The 18430-nt window shown below is 35.3% G+C and overlaps 1 protein-coding gene across 5 annotated transcripts in view; it reads left to right on the top strand.

Annotated features, from left to right (window-relative positions):
* Positions 1-16668, top strand: part of LOC126978722 (abnormal cell migration protein 10) — a 54943-nt gene extending 38275 nt beyond the window's left edge. For 2 of the 5 annotated variants that reach the window (XM_050827749.1, XM_050827746.1), the window contains 9 exons: positions 783-1017; positions 3131-3280; positions 3456-3641; positions 5353-5600; positions 5970-6062; positions 7386-7495; positions 8075-8166; positions 8945-9115; positions 9574-16668. In XM_050827749.1, coding sequence (XP_050683706.1) covers positions 783-1017; positions 3131-3280; positions 3456-3641; positions 5353-5600; positions 5970-6062; positions 7386-7495; positions 8075-8166; positions 8945-9115; positions 9574-10847 — 2559 coding nt within the window. In that variant the 3' untranslated portion in view covers positions 10848-16668. Of the gene's footprint in view, positions 1-782; positions 1018-3130; positions 3281-3455; positions 3642-5352; positions 5601-5969; positions 6063-7385; positions 7496-8074; positions 8167-8944; positions 9116-9573 lie in introns of those variants that run through there. The other 3 variants (XM_050827747.1, XM_050827751.1, XM_050827750.1) reach the window with 3 other exon arrangements.
* Positions 16669-18430: the final 1762 nt, after the last annotated feature.

The following is an 18430-nucleotide window of genomic DNA, read 5'->3' as shown; positions in this document are numbered from 1 at the left end:
TTTATTTAATGGATTGACGACAACTGGAAAGTAAATATCCTCTTCACGATGTCCAACTATTTAAGCCAATATTTTATTGAAAGACGTTTGAATATAACAAAAAAAATGTAATGGTTTTATATTAAACTTCTTTTTTATATCATGTACCTTTTCTGCCCCAAAATAACAGTGCACTGGTATGTTGTGTTCTGGTTAGAAGGAGTTAGCGGTGTATTTATATTCTACAATCCATCTTAAGTCAGGATAACGGGAGCGGGTTGTTATGGACAGATTTCCATAACGGTGATAATAACATAAGGAACACAGTTCTTAAAATATAAGTCTACAGTAGCCAGTAGAAATAATTTGATTATTTTCTGCCAGTTAGAAATTAAAAATAAAATAAATATTACGTTTAAGTAAACAGCTTAGTTTTTTTACAAAAAAATACTTGTTTTATATCGATACACGATTCCATACTATTTAAACTTATTGAAAATTATAATTTTTTGTAGTTTGATTTTATATTAAGGCGTTTTATCTATTGTGTAACAGATTGGTTAAGCTTTTATGAATTTAGAAATTAAGATAACATAGACATGCTTGCTTCGGATTTATCGAAGAATCACAAAATAGTCTTTGATTGTAAGCGAACATTAGTTGAGTACACTTTAATAGAGAGTTCTCAGAGTTTGTAGAGTAGAAAGGGTTTAATTCGAACGTCTATCAATCAGTTGAATGATTTAGATGTGGCTAACAGCTTGATCAATGTGTAGAAGCTTCTAGTGTATTATCAATTACAGGATACAGTTTATCAACAGAAAGCTAACAAGATCAAACTTGCCTTGGAGAGAATGCGAGAAGCAAACGTAAAGAAGCTCTTCATCAAGGCTTTCTCCACTGATGGCTCTTCGAAGAGCCTGCTTGTAGATGAGAAGATGACGTGTGGATATGTCACCAGACTCCTCGCTGATAAGAACCATGTTACAATGGATACGAAGTGGGCTATAGTCGAACAGCTACCAGATTTGCATATGGGTAAGTGTTTCATATTACATAGTGATTTTAATCATTTCAGCAATTATAAACTAGCTTGGTATTAAAGCTCGGGCTAAGATATATAAAGTATACAATATATATATTTACTCGTGATATGAAAACTTTGGGATCCCTTTCTAAATATGTTGCTTGCATGAAGTGCAGAAGAGAAATTAAATTATTAAGTTCTTTTTCAAAATGTCAAACTAGAGTATTCAGTGGCAATTTGTCTCTGCTGTTTAGGCATAGAAAAAACTGAGATTAGACAACAAATTATGACCTGTAGTCTGTTTACATACCTGCTTCGCTATGGCTAATTGAGATTAGTCTTTATAACAGACAAACTTTAATGTGATCTAGACCAGGGTCGATAATTTTTTAAACCCAAAAAAGTGTGTATAAGGATAAATCTTGAAAACTGTGGAGACCACACATGCAGATGGTGTGGATGATTTACAAATTTTTGGCGTATCGTCCGAAGGTACAATCGGCGGCTGGAATCACATGAAACAGCTCTTCGGAATACGCCGACACAATACATGACAGCAATACTCCATATGTGGCCGGACCTGTGCTTTGTAGACCGCTAGAATGTATCGGCTTGAAGTATTACCGTGCTCTATTTATGCGAGATATTGTCCTGAGCTTTAAGGGAGATATTGTCGATGAGCGGTGATACGACAAATGCGGTTTTTTAGTGGTAAAGCGCAAACTTGAGCCTTCTTGGGGTTAAATTGGACAAGGATCAATTTATTCCATTCCGCGACCTTCTTAAGAGAGGACTCGACTGAAAATGGCCTGGCCCATGTATACATCATCATCAGTGCTGTCGTCTGCAAAGCAATGTATATTGGAGGAGTCCAACATATCATTGATATGCAGAAGAGTGAGTGTAGAAGATAGCACTAGTCTTGGGGCACTCTCGGGCTCGTGAACGCTGGTTCAAGGGCTTCGGTTTCGAGCATCAACCGTCGACAATGACCTGTATGCTGCGCCAAGAGAGGAAACTAGGTCCACTTGCCCAAACTCTCAGGAAGTGGGCTTCCTGAGAGTTTCCTGAGAGAACGATGAATGTTTTGAGAGAAACGCCTTGTGCCAACCACGATCAAAGGCCTTCGCTATGTCCAGACTAACTGCCTGGCCTTCTCCCTTGCTTTCGATAGCCGCCGCCCATCCATGTGTTAGGTATACCAGAAGATCGCCTGCCAACCGACCATGGCGAAAGCCGTACCGTCTGTCGTTGAACAACTGGTGACCTTCCAGGTATACCAAGATCTGGCGGTTACTTATACTCTCCGTGATTTTGCAGAGCATACTTCTTAATAATGTCTATATTGAGCCAATTAAAGGCATGCAGGAGTCATGACAATAACGCAATTGTAGAATAGAAACTCTTTGACTGGACCCGTAAATGCCGCCCTCTATTTATCCAACCTGACTTAAAATTTCTCTGGAAGTCTGTCTTAAATATAATCTGCTTTATCAGTTTCCTAGTATGTCCTAAACAAAGCATTACTTGTCAGTTAAGTTTTATTGTTTCACTTCGAAGAACTAGAAGATTAAACAATAAAATTGTATTCCTAACTAACAGTGTTTTTGTTATTTTAAATTTTTGCGTTATTTTAAATTGACATATTCTGAAATTTTTAAATGATTTTAATAAAAAAATATTAAATTTAAAAGAGCTAAAATTTATTAGGAGAGGTGAGTCTAAGTGTAAATTCCATGGCTAGCTTAGGGGTGTATTGAAAGGGGGAGGATCTTTCAATACTTTCAAGAGTAATAAGAACAAGAGAGCGTAGGTAGGTGTCAGAGTCGTGGGCTAATGTAGTTTCATTATCTGTCTAGTCCTCTGGGAGACAGACAGGCGTGACTGTGTGTGTGTGAGATGATGCCATTGTGGAATTTCACACCGGTCCTTGTCTTTATGTTAACAATAGCATTAGGAGCTGGTGGGTATTATTTTATGTTAAACAGTCAATAACTCCAATCAAGGGATGACAATGACTTGTATATAAATCCATGATGACTCTACAGTCTTTAAAGCACTATTGCTTTTCTTGAGTAATTGATAAAATGATTTGATAGAATTCTCACACATTACCTTTTCCAGAGCGTGTCTACGAAGATCACGAAATGTTGGTTGATAACTTGATGCTGTGGACGAGAGAGTCGAAGAACAAGATACTCTTCGCAGAGAGATCAGAGAAGAACCTGCTCTTCCAAACTCCTGAGAAGTTCCTACTCACTGCAGATGACAGAAGTTAGTATTAGAAGTAGTGTTGTTTAGAATATCAACTTTGCTTTGATGTACACTGCACGTAGACTTAGGCATAAAAATGTTAAATTCTAAGTGGTCAAAAGTTGTTGCCTTTTAGTTTGAATAGAAACAACTGTCTCTACTGCTGAAGTGAGTAATAATAATTTTCTCTGTCCAGGTTGGTCTAACGATCTCGACGAACATTCTCGCCAAGTGATTATCGATGAGTTCTTCGGACAGAGCAATGCGTCTGCTATCCCCTCTGTATCGGGACATCTAGTGCCCCCCATGGAAGGATTTCTTTACCTCAAGAGTGAAGCTAAGAAAGGCTGGAAAAAATACTTCTTTGTGCTACGACCATCTGGTAAGTAGATACCAATCAAGTTCGTAATACAATGTATTATGACTTAACACGACTTAATATTTTCTATCGTAATTTACATTTAGGAATTATTTGTATATTTTTAGAATATTGATGGTGTTTTAAAATTTCTTAAATCTTTTGGCAGTGGACAAGCCTGTAAAGGCTTATTACCTTGTAAGCATAAAAAATTTTTGGAGATACTACATAAATTAATGCTCATTGCGATTTTTATGTGCCATAGCGATATTCTGTTTCGACATTTATGTATGCAATGCATTTTTAATAAGATTGTGTTAGATATTGAATTTACAATGTTTATTCTATTATTATATTTAAGGATTTAGTGCCTAATATAAACACTAGCTAATCTGTCGGTCGTTGTTCAGCTCCATGTCTTAATGAAATAGATAATTTATTATCATATATATGGTGTCGTATATAAATTAATATCTTAGTATTATGTTCTTAAACATATTAAAAGTAGTTAAAAAACTAAAAAACGCGCCTTGATGAAAAAATATATTAATTAACATAAATCTTATTTTGCAAATAGTAAAATGGAACAATTTTTATGTATTGTCATCGGTCCTCGATAAATCTACAAAGTTTGAACGAAATCAGCTCGTTTAAAGTGGGCCAAAATCGCGCCCAAGAATCGGTTACAAACAAACATACTCACATAAAATTCACGCCTTATTTCATATTGTACTAGGTGGTGACCAATGCGCTTTGCTTCACCTAAACCAATGCAAATATACAAAATTTCATACCAAAATTTAAAATCTTTTTTGTTACCTACTTACGAAATTCGTAGAAGTTCAAACATAACAATGCTTATTTCCGTTTTCCCTGTTTAAAGTAACAGCAGAACTGTCAAAAATTTTCTCGTAAAATTATTCGTACAGAAACAAAAAATTTAAATTATAAAATATATTAGGGTCACTTATGGAAAAAAAGCCTATCCTATATATCTCAAGTTAGATCAAACTGCACACAGTGTGTAAAATTTGATTAAAACTGGTTCAGTAGTTTAGGAGTTCATCGCGGACAAACACGAAATTTTTATATATATATAGACTAGCTGAACCGACAGACGTTGTTCTGTAAATAATAAATAAACTACTGTCCTTTATGAATTTGTCAATAATATTTCATAACATCAAAAATTATTTCGTAAAATATGCTCCCTGTTGTTATAATGAAATTGTTTCACAGCAGAACTGTCAAACCGTGCGTCAATAAATTCCCGCATAGAAAATATGTTCATACAAATAAAATGTTGAAAATCAATGTTGTGTAATATGAATCACGGAAACGACTCCAACGATTTTCATAAAATTTAGTATACAGGGGATTTTGGGGGGGGGAAATCGATCTACCTATGTTTTAATTGAAAAAAATGTAGTTTTATCCGTGTTTAAATGACTTAGAATACAAAGGTAAATTTCGCAACTATAAACAAGACTGTAATAGCTCAGTTCCGGATTAACCAATGTCTATATTGGGTGATCCGGAAAGCAGAAGACTCCTATTCGAATCCATATGTCCTATTTGTTTTTTTTTGTTCAAGTTTTGTACATACTTAAAAATCTGAGCAAGGCTCGGTCGTCCGGATATTACAATATTATAACAATGGCCACTTGAATTTGCATACTTGACGTTCATTCCTTTCTTTGTCTTTAATAACTGTACGTTTTCTATTTGTCAATAGGCTTGTACTATGTACCGAAAGATAAGGTGAAAACTTTGAAGGAGTTGGTGTGTCTAGCAACGTTCGACAACAACGAAGTATACGCCGGTGTCAACTGGAAGAAGAAGTACAAATCTCCAACTGATTTTTGCTTTGCAATCAAACACCCTCGGCTTCAGCAACCGAAGAGTGTTAAGTTTATCAAGTTCCTGTGCGCTGACGACCAGTTTACGATGGAGCGCTGGCTGACTGCAATGAGAATAGCTAAAGTAAGTTTTTGATTTTATAATATCAATCTATTTTTTAGAGCTATCCACTACTTGCTAACGAATAGGAATTCTATTACTGGGACTCTGGTGTATATCATTCAGAGGGTTGTATGTATCTCATTGACCTAATATCTAAGAGCTAATTATAATGTAAATAACTATTTGACCAAATCCAGTCAAAAGCACAAAATAAGAAATAAATAAATAAAATTAAGTGTTATTTTGCCTGTTTGGCTGCAAAGAATATTATCTATATTCGTTGCAGAGACCATTTGCTAGTAAGTAACTGAGCTGCAACGTAACCATAACAATTGTTATTACATTTTTTGAAAAATTTCTCTTATTTTATAACACACATGTTGTTTCTAGCATGGACGCCAAATATTGGACAACTACCGTTCTCTTGTTGAAGAGTTGACACAAGAAGATCTGGATCATTTGGCGCACGCCAGGTCTTGCTCCGTAAGTATCATTATTTTTTTAGAGAACCACAAATAATTTGTAAACTCCTGTGATTCTACTATAGAAAGACATAGATGACAGCAAAAGTGCAATAGTCTATTTTTTACATAATTTATTTGAAGTGATTGTAACCTGGTATGAGTAGGGCTTAGAATCTTGTGAGCACTTAATATCCCTCAGGGTGTACAGATGAAACGAAAGATTAAAAAAATATTATAGGATGTTCTGTTGTTCTATGATATCTATTCGAGAAGATGGTCTCACGTACTTTATTTCTCGAAATAAATTCATACACAATTATTTTAGTAACATACGTTGTTGCAATTAAAGTATTTATGTTATAATTAGTAACTTTCACTATAAGACTTCGTTTTTTCATAATAACGCCATCTGTTTATTACGAACGAAACGGTTAGTAGGTGTGTCTGGAAGTGAGCTGTGACAAAATGTAGACTACAATTATTGTTCTGCTATCGGCTGACAGGATAGATGGAAACACCGTACAAAGAGGATGTAAATACTACGTAATAAGAGACCAGACTAAGTAAAATTTGAAATTTTGTTTAGTATTAAACGTGCAGTGATTTGACATAAGTTTGAAAGGGAAATTAATAATTACAATATTATGGCGAAGAAGTATAATCCGGCTAAGTTTTAAACCGGACAGTTGCTTAAAAAGTACCGGATTTCGGCTATCCCCGTTTTTACAAGATTATAGCCGTCATCTGACAATGTAAAATTTGAAAAAGAAAATTTTATGAACGATGCGGAACTCGAACCCACGACCTCCGGCGTTCCGTGCCGGTGCTCTAACCGACTGAGCTAACCGTTCGAGTGACGTATCGTCATAAAATCTTTAGAATCTTCCAACAGTACAGCTCTCATACATGCTTTTGATCTTACATCTAGAGGAGTTCAGATTTGCGGGTATGTTTATTCAAATAGTTGAGGCGTTTAAAAGACAAACTAGTTTCCGGTATTTGACTTCATGAACAGTGCTCGCTTATATGAGGGAAGCATGTATTTATAAAAGTGTTATATTCTTAGATAATTTAAAAGCCTAGATAGAGATGGGAACAACCTATGAAAATAGGCCAGGTTTTTTACTTTAGTGTGCTTGACAAGCTACGTCTTACACTCGCGATTTGTATGTCACTTTGTGTTAGTGTGCTTTAAGGTTAACTGTCAACCTCAATATTGACGTTTTCACAGCTGTCAAAGTCTATCTAGACGTATAAATGATCTATTATTTCATATTTTTGTCTCACTTGACAAGTGCATTTAAGAAACGCCGAAATTTAAACGTTTTTTGTTTTGTTTTAGATAACATCGATACCAACCAAAACCAACAGTAACCCCACCGCGGTCGCCATGCCAACCCAGGCCACATCCAGCAACATCAGTGTTGCCAACTCGGATATAAGCAGTGGCAGGTTGGTGTTACCATTTATTATTAAATGAAATTAGTGGCAATCTTTTTTATATGTGCGAGTGTATATGCTATGCGATGTATGTATTAAACTGGCAATTGTTGTTTTTGGAAGCATATTGTCAATTGCGCGAATTGATTTATCTGTTCAATCATACTAGGCACTACTAATGGGCAAAATTTATTTCTTTAACTAAAACTATCCCCGCACAATTCGCATTTCTCAACTAGCTCTAAGTTCTGCGATAAGCTTTCTCGGCAAATAGTCACGACATCTTTACGACATACAAAATACAATATTGGCCATCCACATTTGCTTGTAGATGTTATAGGCATAAAATTTTTAATATCAATAACTCACTGCTATGTGCCGGGATTGAGCTGGTATCCTCTGGAGGAGAAGAGACAGTGGCACTGGCCATTATTGAAAATATTATTATTTAAAATGATTACAATTTACAAATCCACTATTTATATGAATAATTATGATATTCTACGTAAACGATTAATTAAATAGTTTACAATAATGATCTAATAATGGTTCTTAAAAATATTGTTCTATATAACATTTGTATTTTGCTAGACATTCGAGAGCCTCTTCATCCAGTTCGAGCGGCTGCCAATCCGATGGAGGTACTGCATCAGAAAGCGCTTTCGATTGTGAATTTCCTATGGGTAAGCAGGTTTTTCAAGTATTACTTCAGAAAAGTCCTTTTCTATTCCAATACTCTAGTAAATTAGGATTTGGAATACATCTTGAAATTTTTAATCCTCCCTTTTTGACACATTTCCTCCCCTTTTACTTTCATCCAAATGAAGTTATCCTAAAGCAATTGTCTGTCGTTTCTCACTTAATAGATTACCTTGCAATTGACTCTACATGACATCTATTACATTTTTATGCTATTTTATTAATAACAAAAAAATATATAATGGGGCTTTCGTTATTTTTACTTGAATGAAATATAAACTTCTTAGCAGAGTAACTCTAACCAGTGCCCGTGACTCGTGTACAGATTTATGGGGCCCTTACTGTAATTCAGAACTACCCTCCACTGCTCTTGTAACTTTTCTTGTCCCGATAAATTTGTTTGAACCTGATAGTGCATGTTTAGAAATTTATAGGAATTACTGCACTGCAGACCTTGACGCGCCAATCTCTTTCAGTTTGGGCAGATAATACTTGATTGCCTATTTTTATGTAATTCTTTTATTGTTTGATTCTTTGGAATTTACTATTTTCTACTAATATTTTTCTTGATAAATGTCCCCCATGCAATCTGTGTGATGGATTCAATAACGGAACGATTGATCACAGATAATTTGATGCCAAAAGAACATTGTACAAAAATGGTTCTCAGTGGAATACGCACTAGAGCCACCTGTATCACCTTCACTAGTAGGCTAATTTAAGGGGCTTACTTAATACTAATAAAGAAATATTAAATATTAGGTACAATCAAACGCAAGCCATCGATGAAGCCCAACATCCCTCTAACATGGATGACGAGACAACTGAAGGAGATGGCTGAAAAAGACGAAGGGGAACCTGGGGACTGCAGTACTCTTACGCGAAGACCCAGGCAAAGAGATGACTCGACACTGAAACGACGTAATACTACAGGTGAGCGCTCATTTTTATTGTAATTTTATGAATTCGACTCATAGGGAGCTAAATAAGTACAGTAAATTTCTATATGTAGAGTGGAAATCTTAACTTCACAGTACAATATTGAGCTGCATCCATATAGTTCAATTCCTATCGGGAGATTAATAATGAGAGACATTCCTTCATAATGACCTTCACCGATAGCAAAGGAACCGTTTGCAATCATTAACAACTCAAGCTTTGTGCTTTAATTCCAGAAAAAATAGTACCACTGTTATTTCGCTGAATACTTTAAGGAAATTATTATTTATTTATTTATTTGGGCAACTAACAAAATACACTCTTTACATGCTTAAAGTTAAAATATAATAATATAATATCATATCATTGACGACAATGAGAAAATAATGTTAATGTACATTATGTTATCAAAATTAATCATCGTAATCAAAATAGTTATTCCTTGCTCACAGAACCGCAAGAAAATGTCGTCTACGGCACTGGCAGCATCTCGTCATCCGAGCCAGGCCGGTCTGACTCTCAATCTCCTTCGTACAACCACTACGATACTATCACCAGAGATACATTCCGAACTAGCGTCGACACCGCCTCCTCTATTTACGGTTATACAATCTACGACAAGACACAAAGAACAGAAGTCGTCGAAGATCTACCCCTGCCTCCCCCTCCAGAAACCGATATAGTTGATACAATGTTCAGCTCAACTCTAAGCCTTGACGATTTACCTCCGCCACCTCCAATGGAACCCATTGAAGACCTCAACGGTTCCCAACTCAGCCTACCTCCTCCTCCCCCAGAGCATGTTATAGAAAACCACTCTGTAAGGGTACAGGATATCGTCAGCCAATTAACCGCTCAGCAAGTTGAACAAACAAGTAGAGCTGGACAGCGATCGTCTACGAAAAGTGATTCGAAAACATTTCCTCGACAGCCTTCCCTGGACAGTGTTAATTCAGAAGCCTCAAAAACATCTTCGTTGCATTCTGATAAAAGTGTACTTGGTCAACAAAACGTTGCGTACGGAGCGTGTTTAGTTGAGTTACAATCAAAGAAACTAACCAACGGGAGTCAACCTTCACTGAAGAAATCCGAAGTAGGAAAAGAACGTTCCAGTTCGATGAAGAAGGTCAATTTTGCTGAGGATCTGCCGACCTGTTCTGAGAAGAAAACCAAAAAGATAACTTTCAATTTGACGGATGCTCCTCCATCGCCGAGGAAACCATTACCACCGAAGCGCAACGAGAGCACCAAACTGACCTCGCCAAAAAAGCTTAGTGATTCCAATAGTAATCCTCCTAAAGATTTCCTCAAAGATTTGCAAAGAGTTATGAGAAAGAAATGGCAGGTCGCTCAGAAGTGTAAACTTGAACCGGAAACAACGCCGCACGAGGTTTTGGGCTTCAGAGAGTATCCTTTATCTGAGGATTATAAGGAGACGAGCGTATCAATGTGGGTACAAGAGCATTATGGCTCAGGGATAGAAGACCCGTTTTACGAGAATGTTTACGGGCGGGATTCGATTCCACCGAGACGGGAGGAGCCGAAGCCTATAAAGAAACGGCCACCTCCAGCACCACCAAAGAGAAGCGATTCCACGCACCTCACCTCAACTAGTCTGCAAACTCCTCCAGTGCCACTGAACCACGTGAACTTGCCACCGGTTTCCCATATCAATCTACCCACAGCTTCTCACTCGAACGTCCCGGCGATACAGCCGACTGCTTGAAATTATCTTAACACGCTCGTGTCACGTTTATGTTGCGGACGCAATCATTCTCGTGAAATAACTGACTTTTAAACACGGGCGATGTATCCAATAGTGTGTGTGCATTATCATTCAATTTATGAATGCAGTGTTATGACCAATCGGTAAGGAAAGACGTTGTTGGTAAGGAAAGATAGGATAGATGTTGGTTAAATTGAATGACGGTGCTATTGTGAAATGTATACTAATGTAATTATTGTGAATTTGTTCGTTATTGCTGTATCTATTAGTATGACCCTCGAATCAGCGCCTCTAGCTGTCCTAACGGGAAAAGTTGCGTCCTTATCCATTCGTTTACATTATTTCCTTTCTTCGTCAATATACTATATTGTCTACTATGTTATGTATAACATGTTGATTGCTAAATAAAATTAAAGGAAAGTTGAATTTTATAGGGATTTGAAATTAATATGCCAAGATCTTTGACGATACAGAGACACTTTAGGTATTATAAATTACACTGTACTTACCGTGATATTCCGTTGGGTCATATAATTGTAACATATTTTTTTCACTATATTACCTATACACGTACGTTCCTAAAAAAATATTAAATAAAACACAGTAATTTTTGATTTGCGTCTTATTAGTAGTTATTAGCTGAATATTAAACTGTCTATACACTTCGAATATATCATCTAGGTATGTATTTCATTTCATTTTCAAATCAATGTTGCAACTATTTGACAACTGTGTATGTATATAATATAATGTAATCAATAATTCGTATGATAATCAAGAAGCAGTTGTAACGGATATAATTCATAAATAGTATTCTATATTCTCCATGTTTCGGTTCATTAGAAAACTATTATGATTTTGTTGTTTAAGATTTCAATATGTTTAGAGGCTTTGTTTATTAAATTTTCTATAAGTTTTGATAAGAAGCAATGTGTTTGGCACACTTAACATTACCAAAAAAGAGTAGGTTTTTATATTTATAATGTTTACGATGATTATAATATTTGTAACAACGTGCGGGACACGATATCAAAATTATGTTCATAACTCGAAAGTGATCTCAAATGTTTGGGCTATTAATTTTGACTATAAATATTAAGAACAATTGTATGACGTCATTTAATTTTCATAATTAATAGCCCAATGTTATTTAAAGTAAATTCTGAAGCTTTTTAAAAATAAAAAAAAATATGAAAAGGCTGTTTTTAGTTTAGGATACCTGAATAGTTTTAATAATTAATTATATGATTTTCAATTAGAATACAACAGTTAGATGAGCATAAAATATCCAAAGTCTCATATTCCATGTTTATTCAGCCATAGTTGGAAATATTAAGAATAGACTGTCCGATATATCCAAATACCTACACCTTAGATTAAGGATTGGTCTCCACCGCGCTCCAACTAAATACCACACTACCTAAGAACAATAGCTTTTTTATTACGGCAACTATTATATACTTGTGTGCTTGGCATCTTAACACTTAATGGCATTATTTCTTCTCTTTCTTATTTTATAAAGTTTTACTACACAACCCGGGATTTTAAACAAAGCAAGCGAAAATAGCAAAGTTTAACTGAACATGTGGCACGTGAACGTCACACATTGTTCGAGCTCGACTACGCCCACTTGGTTGATTATTTGCCGCACTTTGCGACTACTCCTGCGGTAGAAACCGCAACTAGATAGTTTGAGCACGGCGGAGAGCAATCCTTAACTTAAGTATGCGATATATCTAAACCTAAAGGTTTTAAGTTGACTGCACTTGTCATCAACAAACGTTTACAGGAGTATCAGCCAGGGGCATGATTTGGTTTTCTAGCAAGGTAGGCACTGTGGGTCTAATTGTAGTTGAGCTTTGGGATATGCAAAGATTGCTTCTCGTTGGTATTTAGTATAGATAACTATTTCACTCAAAAAAAACTGTCTTACGCTCTATCGTGATAATATACTAGATACCTACGGGAAGCAATCTTTGAGTGGGTGTTCAATAGAAGTTTGGTTATAAAATAACGGAATCAAATTTAACTAGGTATGCCTTTGTTCAACTCTCAGATTGTGGATTCATCTACAGGATCTACTTTACAGTTGATAACCTGCTCGACCCCAATCATTGTTTAATAGGGAATTGACTTGAGATATCGCTCTTTCAAATCTTAATAATTTTAAATTAAACTAAATCAACTTTAACACTAGTGCTATATTTATTTCGGTTTATAACGACGTAGGCACTGCCTTATTGCTTCTATGACATGCACGCCCCTGGTGCCACCTTCTACATCTACTGATAATGAACACCTGGTAGGTACCAAGAGAGCAAGTAACGCGTCAGGGATTCTTAATGTTACCAAATTATGTTATCAACACTTGCGAAATTAATATGTAGAATTGAACATCTATTGGCAATTACTTGACATTTTTTTTCTTAGGAAACAGGAACTTAATATGATTATAGTGCATTGAAAAGTTAATAATAATAACTTGTCTGAATTCTGTTTTGTTTAATTTTCTGTTAATTTGCTGGTGGTATATTACTGTGTTAACTTTAGATAATGTAGCACTTAATGCCAATCTAATGACATAGAAACCTTTCGGGTGTGTAAAACTTTGTAGACACTAAGCTTTGTAGTAAAAATTTGTTGTTAATTAAAAAATTTACATATACACATAACTTAATCTTATCTAGTTGAAATTTTACGTGGATTTATATATATGATAATTAAAAATGGAATTATGTAGATCGGATAACATTATTGAGTGCGCCGCGGATATTTTAAGTCACGCCAATAGTATTTTTATGGGAGGCAGTAACAGAACGAGGAGGTAACGTGAGTCACTCGGTACTTCAATTACACCATCAATCACACTATTCGACCCTGACTTCATCGGTACAATTATAGTTAGGAAACGGTGTGAGCGACCACGACAGAAATGTAAATTACATTGCTTTGTTATTAAAATGAACTTCAACTACTTTCATGTATATATTATATTCTTAAAGTGACAATTTTTTTTAAATATAATATGAACTGTGTATTAATTACTCAGTCTGCTCTAACTGATCACGCTCCCTTAGTCAACCCGAGCCAACTTTACCCGACTGAGCGTGACGGTCTTAATAAATTCCCAAAAATTTAATTATGCAGCGCGGCAAAAGCAGTTTTAACTTCAACAAAATATTGATTTTCAAACTAAAACACCTAAAGTAATATTAATTTAATTTTTAATTTACATAATATATTATCTATCTACTAAGATCTACTAAGATTCAAATTCAAATATTTTTATTCAAAACAGGATGTGACATCTTATTGAAAGTCATAAACTACCACCCATTCCAAAAAGAACGCCTCAGACCTAAGAAGAATGAGCGCAACAAACTCAGCGGGCTTTTTTTCTATCAAAAAATATGTTTACAAAGTAAAGTACTAGGATTTGAATTTATGGAGAAGGCATGCTATATGCTTTGACAATTTTAAATTTAGAAATATTTCTAATGTGTATAGATCAAAAAATTATATAAAGTTGGGCAATTATAACAGAATCCACCGCATTGATATCCGCAGCGCACTAACTCTGTAAATAGTGTGTAGTAGAGAATTGATGTTTAGATCGAGTAACCATAGTATTTTATAAAATATGAATTATTTCTTTACATAGAGCGATTAGTAGTAAGCCTTATATTCTCATTAATAAAGTTTGCTTAATATCATCAATTTTAATTATGTGTGTCGAATCTAGATGTAACTTATAATATTTATATAATGATAAATATATCTAGATATTGAGCAGAATTTATTAATAAGGGGTTTTACTACTAAATCTGGAATCCCTTGACCATTCCAATCATGAATTGACTAACGCACAAACTATATAACTATAGAAAGACCGGCCGAAAAAGATCAAAATGTAAATAAAAATCATATTACATTTTTTAACATAGGATCCAGCACGAACTGGTTACAACTGATCTGTTTTTGTTGGTCGCTCGTTAACATTTTAATCTGTTTATAATTTTTACTAACGAGAAATCTATTCCTCTCTTGTAATTCATTTTATTCGGACTGTAAGACTGAAATTATAATGGTTCCGATTAGACAATATTATTGCGTCCAAAATTATATCAACCATATACAGTTGCGTATACTTTAGGCTACTTCATAGCTAATATTTAAGACTGCTATTATTAGAAACCATCCATCGTTTTGAACCCATCTTTTTATTCTTGAAATTTATTCCAGAAATATCAATATATATTTATGATACAGTTGTAATCATAGTTAATTTCTGTGTGGATTAATCTGAAGCTGTATATTATAATATATTGGTTGAATAAAGCAAAATGTAAACTAATAACTGTGTGAAAGTCATTTGTTTTTACTTGTTAAAGACCAAAATATGTATGTGTGCGAATCACTCACACAAATATCCTATAACCCTTACAATACACCACATTTAATTTTTTTTATAAACCTTACATTATCGGTTAAAGCTAATATTATAGCTTAAGCCGATATTTGTTTTTATACATCAAAATGAACAGTTACTTAGTCTTTTTTAGAATTTCTTTCTATATTCATAACTTCACTGCCATTACCTGCCTATATGATTAGGTATATCTGTTTTGATTTTTATGTATTTAATATACACACCTTTTTTGTGGTTTAATAATATGTAAATTGCCAATGAGCTATGACTATACAATTTGTACTCTTATATTGTATTATAATTTAACGTAATCAGAATGTACCTTTCATATTTTTTTTGAAGCTATTGTATGTTTTGCAACAGCTATTATTCTAGTATATATATATATATGTGTGTATATGGAGCATCGTCGCTGTAGTACGTAAAAAATGGTAGTTAACAATCGGGTGACCGTACAAGCAAGAAATAAGAGGCTAATTAGTGTGTCATAGTTGCGTATTGAAATATTTTTTTTTGTCATCCGACGATCCGTCAGCGACGATATTACATTCGGCTTTATATATATATGTATTGCTTTTGGATAGATTCAGATACCTAAATCCTTAATGTTAACTAGAATATCGAATATGCGAAACTTGTGTCCTATTGTGTAAGCAAAGGGTTCTCCATAGAATATACTAATGTATAAAACAATAGCCCAGATTCCGAGGTGTTTCTATTGATGTACTTACCTTACAACCAAGTTTATTCCGCGACTAATAAATCGGAAACTTATTATATAGGTGCTTTATATGAATCCTCTTAATAAACGTAGCAATCCATAAACCATGAATGTATAGGAATATTCGTAGAATAACTTTGTGTAGACATGCATAATAAGAAAATATTTTCGTTCTGGTTGGGTATTATGTTTCTTCTCTTTTGCAATTCAATTCGTTAGTATTAAAAATCATCCTATTTTGTTAATCACAGGACGTATGATACGGGTGCTTTTATTGTAAATTTGCTATGCATTTAAATACTAAGGTGTTGTGTTGCCTTCTGTGTCTGACGTATTGTAGTTGTCAGTGACAGTCATAGTAGGTAATCAAGATGGCGGAAAGAGACAGGAGTCGTTACATATGTCATGTCTACTTCACCAGGGCGCAACACAACAACTTATAATTTATGTACAATCAAGTAATTTAGTTTATTTCGTAGGAAAAATACAAATAATGTTGAGTTTCTGTATATTTTAGCCTGCGTAAAACATAATTTGAATTTACGTGTTACCTACGCATTTATTAGTACTTTTAATTACGTTATATTTTAAATTGTACAGATCAAATTATTAATTAATTATTACTTATAGTTTCTTTGTATATTTTTCCAAATATAACTAAATTCCGATTATGATGTTGTTTCATTTTACGAATTAACATTTATTTACTTATCCCGACTGTTGAGTGCTTCATCAACGCAGTCATAAAAAATGCGCGCATACTTTTCTAGGTCATGCAACGCAACTGTGGTTACTCTGGTGTTGCAAGAAAATGTGGGCGGTGGTGATCACTTAACACCAGATGACCCTTATGTTTGCTTGTCCTGCTCTGCCATATAATATAATATTAACACACTTTTACACAAATTATCTTTTTTTTTATGGAATAGGAGGACAAACGAGCGTACGGGTCACCTGTTGTTAAGTGATCACCGCCGCCCACAATCTCTTGCAACACCAGAGGAATCACAGGAGCATTGCCGGCCTTTAAGGAAGGTGTACATGCTTTTTTTGAAGGTACCCATGTCGTATCGTCCCGGAAACACCGCACAAGGAAGTTCATTCCACAGCTTTGTAGCACGTGGAAGAAAGCTCCTTGTAAACCGCACTGTGGAGGACCGCCACACATCCAGATGGTGGGGATGATATCCTAACTTGTGGCGTGTCGTGCGAAGGCGGAATTCGGCGGCAGGAATCAGGTTGAACAGCTCTTCGGAACACTCCCCGTGATAAATGCGGTAGAAGACACACAATGAAGCGAAGTCTCTACGCAACGCCAAGTGATCCAGCCGTTCACAGCACTGGGTCCCCGACAATTCGAGCCGCTCTGCGTTGCACGCGGTCAAATGGATCGAGCTGATACTGGGGTGCGCCAGACCAGAGATGACAGTAATACTCCATGTGAGGCCGGACCTGCGCTTTGTACAGCGCTAGAATGTGGGCCGGCTTGAAGTATTGCCGTGCTCTATTAATGACGCCCAGTTTCTTTGAAGCCAATTTGGCTTTGCCTTCCAGATGACCACGAAATTGGCAATCGCTCGAGATTAGATATATATATATCGAGATATCTTGCCCCAAACTAGGCATAGCCTGTACTATGGGTACAAGACAACGATATATTTAATACAATATACTTACTTAAACATACATAAATACTTATAAACATTCATGACTCGGAAACAAACATCCATATTCATCGTATAAATGATTGCACCTACCGGGATTCGAACCCGGGACCTATAGCTTAGTAGTCAGGTTCACTAACCATTCGGCTATATGGGTCGTCATATAAAAAAGCTATAACCGCTGGTGCTACTAACTTGAAATATGATTTCTGAATCCTTACATTACGTGATTGAGCAAATAATGTATAATTAAGGATGAATTAAGAACGAATTTCTTTTAAACGACAATCCTATGCATGAAATATCCGTAGGTCTAATTTTTTGCCCTAATAAAGTGGATAAGAGGTTTAAAATAGCAGTGACTCAATACGAAGGTTTTTAAACCTGTGTATGTTGCCAGTGAAAACTTACAGAATGCAGAGCTGGTCGCTAACTATAGGCCTGATAAGAAAGGTCATGGAGCATGGACTATGCTCGAAGTTTACCTTTGAGATGGAATCGAAATGAGATCCGTAGGAGAATCAAAGTCACCGGCATAGCCATAGATTGGACGGACTTACGGGATTATCTGAAATTAAATATTAGCGTTAACGAACGGAACCTAAAAAAAAATATCAAAAGAAAAGTTGTTTCCTAGTGTTTACTATTCTGATTTTGAAATGTATTTTAAGAAGTCTCTATCTTTTGTGAAAGTCCCGGTGCTATAGCCCAGGTTGCCCTCCGCTAAATCCGACCCTGAAACAAAATGCGAGAGAGATGATCATCTCTT

The sequence above is a fragment of the Leptidea sinapis genome, chromosome Z (assembly GCF_905404315.1).
Source record: "Leptidea sinapis chromosome Z, ilLepSina1.1, whole genome shotgun sequence".
Taxonomy (NCBI): Eukaryota; Metazoa; Arthropoda; class Insecta; order Lepidoptera; family Pieridae; genus Leptidea; species Leptidea sinapis.
The sequence above is the reverse complement of the archived record's forward strand: the minus strand, read 5'-3'. Positions and strand labels throughout refer to the sequence as shown.